Source organism: Amphichorda felina (genome assembly GCF_050947745.1).
Source record: "Amphichorda felina strain 45539 chromosome Unknown scaffold_1, whole genome shotgun sequence".
Taxonomy (NCBI): domain Eukaryota; kingdom Fungi; phylum Ascomycota; class Sordariomycetes; order Hypocreales; family Bionectriaceae; genus Amphichorda; species Amphichorda felina.
The window spans coordinates 296,716-302,715 of NW_028145049.1; the positions used below are offsets into that span (position 1 = coordinate 296,716).

At 53.1% G+C, this 6,000-nt stretch overlaps 1 protein-coding gene across 1 annotated transcript; it reads left to right on the forward strand.

The window, feature by feature from the left end:
* Window positions 1-2,503: 2,503 nt before the first annotated feature.
* Window positions 2,504-4,779, forward strand: ACO1O0_000100 (OPT family oligopeptide transporter; the record flags this gene model as incomplete). Its single annotated transcript, XM_083189604.1, has 2 exons — window positions 2,504-4,530; window positions 4,584-4,779. The coding sequence occupies 2 exons, from the start codon at window positions 2,504-2,506 to the stop codon at window positions 4,777-4,779; spliced, it is 2,223 nt and encodes a 740-aa protein (XP_083053463.1).
* Between the last annotated feature and the right edge of the window lie 1,221 nt (window positions 4,780-6,000).

Here is a 6,000-nt window from a genome sequence, read left to right on the forward strand (position 1 = left end):
TACAAGAGCCTCGGCTAGGCCCCCAACACGATGTGATGATGTGGAAAGTCGCTACATGTGCACATACACGTCCCAACAGGCCAAGAAGGTGCACCAAGGGGCGTTAGCTTGCACCAGTCCAGACTTGCAAAAAGACCCTGCTCCCTGGTGACTCACAGACTCATAATAGTAGCTTTGGCTACACTTCATATAGCTGGATTGTCTGAAGGATGGGCCACTTTGCACTGTAATAGGAGATGTGTGCCATAGTAGTAAGCAAAGGTTAAGAGGAAGAGTGGCGGTCCGTAAGGTAGCAGGTGGGAATAATAGATGAGACGGTCAAATCTCCGTCTTGTGCCCCCTATTGCCGTAGTAGACAGGAGGAACCCGGTTTGGGCGGCGTGGAGCGATCTGCCCACTGGCTTAATGACTGCTCCCTTCTAGGGATCAGGGGGGGGGGGGGGGGGGGGAGGAATCGGGAGCAGTGGGATCCATTTACGTATGACAGCAGTAATACCCCATGCAGGGCCTCGGCGGGATGCCGTGTTTTCCACGTGTGCCCAAATGTGTATCCGTACGCCGACCGCATCTCCATACATGGGGTCCCCAGCGTGTCACTATACTCACCACGTGCAGCGTGAGACCACAACCCACATGTACATCATGGAATGATCCAAATAGCCGTATAGAATTTCTGTTAGTTTCTACATTTGGATCCCCTTGACGGTTTGGGGTCGATCGTGCATAACCCATCAGGTTGTGCTTGACCTGGCGGCCTGACTCCGTGCATGTACCATGGTAAATGCCTGCCCTGCTACCTTCCAGAAAACAGGAAACCGAAAAAAAGGCCCATCACCATCCATCTCCCCTTCTGTGAAGTTTGGTTCGCGTAACTAAAATAAGGCCAACAGTAAGTCATGAGGCAGCACCTCGTCGGTACGGGCAAATGAGCTGCCGAGGATCTTATCTTGATAACTATTCGCCCGCAACGGCGTTGAGTGATGGCTCATTGGTGCTGACAGAGCTCCCCAAGGGCAAATCATGGCAGTTTCTTCGCAGCGCAGCTGAGATGGCTGAGACGTTCGTTGGTGTGGACTACTGCTCGTCGGGGCCGGACGGCTCGGGCCTGGACCGCTCGGTTAGCGGCCCCCTAAGCGCAGCAAGCGTTATCATCCAGTGCTAGCACGAGACGTTAGGCATACAGATCTGTGTATAGGAGGGCACGGGGTACTAGGCAATGTGCACGATGCTGGAGCAGGAAGACGAGGTTGAGAGGATGCAAAAGTGCCGCCGCCCCCAAGTCGCCCATCATGCCGACTTATTCGCCGATTTCTGGTCTCGTGTAGCAGTTAGCCATAGATGCCAAGCAAGGCATGCAAAGGTCCCGCCCGGCCTAGCCGGACGGGTGATGAGATTGGTAGAGATGGGCTCATATTAGTCAGGAAGTTGATGGTGATATTATCAGCGCCCGCAGCCCAGCTTGGAGAGGGCGAAAGACAAAAAAAAAGAATGAGGAAGCTACGTGTATGGTAGGTAGTACATGGTATTGAAACCTACTCTGTACGTATTCTCAATCCATGATGGCTCTTTTTCTCCTTTTCGCATCTGTTCGGGACCCAGCTGGGCGGTGCACGGTGTTCGCAGCGCCGGTCCCCGATCCTCCGAAGCCTGTCAGCCAATCACCAGTGCCCGCTGATCATATTACCAATTCGTACACGACACCATCTGGAGAAGGCGATGGTGTTGGAGAGTGTTGTTGGCTGCATCCGTACTGGGAATATCCCGATCGGCCCCACTGCACTCGGGATTCCGGCACAAGCCCGTCTTACTCACCGCAATGGCCGAAACCTGCCAGCAGGACCAGCCAATGAGCCAGTGGTCTCTTTCACTAGGATCATCAGGCGTGGTACCAGTAATAATGCAGTTGCGGCATGCCGCGCCCTCGAGGTCCAGCTAGCTGCCGTGAGGTCTCTACTGGCCAAACACGCGGCTTCAGGTGCTGTGTAGTTTCTTGAACACCGCACTCTCGTCCTATTGTCCGAGTGCACCCAAGATGCCGTGCCAAGCCATTCGCTTCGGGCATAGATATGGAGGGCTGAAGACGGGTTCTGCAAGTCCTCGGTGCGATTTTCGAGGGAGGCAGCCAGATTGGATGGTGCCATCGTCCCAATGCAAATATCTGGGCTAGTTCGCTAGCAAAGGTCCCCTCCACGGGGACGACCATGTTCCCAATTGGGAGGCAAGTAATGGAATTATAATGCTGACAGGGACTTTTGGTCTTTCCACTAGAGCGCTTATTGGCCATTGGGATATCGATCGGCACAACGTTGCCGCCTGTGGTGTTGCATCTATCCGGCTCGCACGTTCCGAGGTAGCATGGACAGAGTGCCATGATAGAAATACTAACCATCATCGCCCTCCAACCGCCACCGGTCCATAGAGACCCCTTCTTTCTTTCTATCTGCTGCCCTCTTGCAGAGTTTCACTATTTGTCGTTGTTCCTTGGGACAAGACAAGCGCCGTCATGGAGGCCCACCCCACTCCCGTCCGTGAGGTCGAGCACGACACCAAAGGCATCAATGATGCGGACGAGAAAGATACCGCCATCGACATCAAGTCCACCACCTCCGAGAACGATGAGATCACCGACCTTTTCGTCAGCTTCCCCGACGTTCCGGGCATGGAGCCCGAGAAGAATCCCTTGACTGTCCGTGCCGTTCTCACCGGCATTGTTCTCGGCTCTCTGGTCAACGCTTCCAACGTGTACCTCGGTCTCAAGACGGGTATCACTTTTTCGGCGACCATGTTCGGCGCTATCTTTGGCTATGGTATCATCCTCTTCCTCACCAAGGCCTTCGCCTCTGTCCCCTTCCTTGGTGGACGGTTTGGCCCCCAGGAAAACTCCATCGTTCAGGCTGCCGCCACTGGCGCTGGAGGTATGTCTGGTCTATTCGTCGCCGGCCTGCCGGCTATGTACCAGCTTGACCTGCTATCCGACGACCCTAAGAAGGATTTTGGTCGTATCCTTACCATCACCTTCGTGTGCGCCTTCTTCGGGTTCTTCGCTGCTGTACCCCTGCGAAAGTTCTTCGTTATCAACGTCGCCCGGGAACTCAACCTCGTTTTCCCGACACCCACTGCCACGGCCGTGACGATTCGGTCTATGCATGCCATTGGAAATGGCGCTGCTGATGCTATGAAGAAGATCAAGGCGCTAGGCATCTGCTTCGTGGGTTCCTTTATCCATATCATCGTGTCGCAATATGCCGATGGTATTTTACACAACTGGCACATCTTCACCTGGTTTTATATCTGGGGTGGATATAAGAATCGAGCTATCGCTGCCGAGAATTGGGGCTGGTATATCCAGCTTACGCCTGCCTTCTTCGGGTCTGGCATGCTTGTCGGCCTCAATGCTGCTTTTTCGTGGTGGGGCGGTACCTTCGTCGCTTGGGCCATCATCGGACCTATTCTCGAACATTATGGCGAGGTGGTCGGTCAGCCTGCCGGTGAGCCGGGAACCAAGTGGGAGGGCCTCATCAATTATGGAAGCATGGCCGATATAGGTGCGGATGGGTGGACTCCCTCTCCTCGCTACTGGTTCCTGTGGCCCGGCGTCATGGTCCTGATCGTCTATTCACTTACCGAGTTCCTCATCCACGTCAAGATCATCTGGACCGGCGCCAAGCTTGCGATCCGCTCTGCCTCTTCAACCCTGAATGACTATATGCAAGCTAGGGGAAAGCATAACTCCTTCCTCGAGAAGCAAGCGGCCAAGGTTCTGGATGAGTCCCATCTCGTGGCAGACTTCGCCAGCAAGGACCAGCAGGTTCCGGATTGGGTCTGGATCACTGGAAGCGCCATCTTCATGGCCATCGCTGCTATCATTACCCACGTGCAGTTCCATATGAATGCAGGGCTTGGAATACTGGCCTGCCTTCTCGGCCTCGTGTTCGCCTTCCTCAGTATCCACGGTGGTGCCGTTACCGATAATACCCCTTTGACAGCTTCCTCCAAGGCCTCCCAGCTTATCTTCGGTGGAATCACAAAGGGTCACTACTCTGTCGACTCTGCGCAGCGTATCAACTTGATCGCAGGTAACATCGCCTCCGGCACTGCTGATGTCGCTACCGCCCTCACCTCTGACTTCCGTGTCGGCTTCCTACTCAAAACACCCCCAAAGCTCCAGTTCTATGCTCAGGGCATTGGAGCCGTCGTCTCTATCTTCCTGGCCCCCGGAATGTTCGTCCTGTTCATGTCAGCCTATCCCTGCGTTTGGAGGCCCGACGCCATCGATGATCTCAACTGCGCCTTCAAGGCTCCCTCCGTCTTCGCCTGGAAGGCCGTTGCGCAGGCCGTCACGGACCCCAAACTGCCCATTCCTTGGTCCTGTGGCGCCTTTACCATTGTCATGGGTGTCATCGCCGCGGCACAGGCTCTTTTCAAGAATTTCTATCTCGTCGGCACCCGTGAGAAATATCGCAATTGGCTGCCTAACTGGATGTCTATTGGTGTCGCATGGGTTCTCGGAGTGGATGCCGGCTACGCAAAGTAAGTTTCCCAATCGCCATCTTCTATCATAGCCTTATTAACGTATATGATAGTGCTATCTTGTTCGGCGCTATCACCGCTTGGTGGTGGAAGAAGTATTTCGGCAAGAACTTTGATTTGTACGCCTTTTCCGTGGCCGCTGGCCTGATTGCCGGCGAGGGCCTGGCTGGTGTTATCAATGCTGCCCTCGAGTTGGGTGAAGTTAGCGGAAGTTTCTATGGCACTTCCGTTGCACTGCCTGGAGCATAAATATTAGCTACTTCCCTGTTTGTATTCAGTACCCGTGTCAAGGTACAGACAACCCATAACTGAAAATATACTGGGCTGTGACACACAAAGACTATATAATAAGCACACACTTGACCGTCTGAAGCCCTGTCCAAAACCCCACCCCTACGTATTATCGACAAAATTTAGTGCGAGGCAACCTCCAGCAGCAGAAGCTATGGGCATAGACGTGCCCTTTATGTATGAAAATTGCACCCAAGGCCTTGGTGGGGATGGGCGAACCTGAGCTGATCAAGGACAATGAACGCCAGATCAATGTGATACAGACAAATCAATCTGGAGGTATCAGAACTGGTCTGCGTTCCAGGCTTCCAGTTAAATGCTGTATGTGCCGCCGTGTGTTTTGCGATGGCGTCCTGTCTGCAACGTGCCTGGCTACTCATCCCACATGGGGATATGGGGTAGAGACATTGGTGGTGGTTAGAAGAGATGGGCGTGCCCCATACATAGAAGAAAAAGCCGAGAAACCCCACTCAACCACAAACTGAGTTAAATCCGCGACATTCCATATTAGCAAATGTCAACACACATTGATTGTAAGCCACAACAACCTCATACCGTGGTGCTGGAACCTGGGAAAACGCCCCACTGAATCATTTCTTTCCCCAGAGTCATCCATGATCCACCCCAAGGTGGATCTTAAACTCATTTCTCCAAGGCTGCCTCGGTAGGGGCCTAGACACCATCTCTTACGATCCGAAGCCAAAGAAGGCACACCCTACGGAGTAAGCTGACAACCTACGCTGGCGATGCGTATTCTCCCTGATTAGATGGTTTGCGGCCGTAGCACAGCATCGTTGGTTCAAGTTGTTTGCCCACCTTGCTTCCGATGAGTGTCTCATCAACGCAGCCCCTGGGGTGTAGCCCTAATTGGCTGTGATTTGTTCTGTATGATACATTCGGCTGACGGACTAACGAGATAGTCAGCCCCGTGGTTAACTTTCGCTGATAATTGTCAGCAGATGTAACGCTAAGCCGGATGACTCGCATCACATGTTGAACGTCAATCATTTCCCCATAAAGCACGCTAAATTACATAAAAAGTATGCTTACAGACAACATGGCGGACACCTGGGTACTAATGGTAGTATTTCATAGCTATTTGCCTCCCCCTCCTTTTTGTTTCTCTTCATCGCTTCACCATATGAAGAGCCTGTTACGATTGATTGTTGCAATTTATGG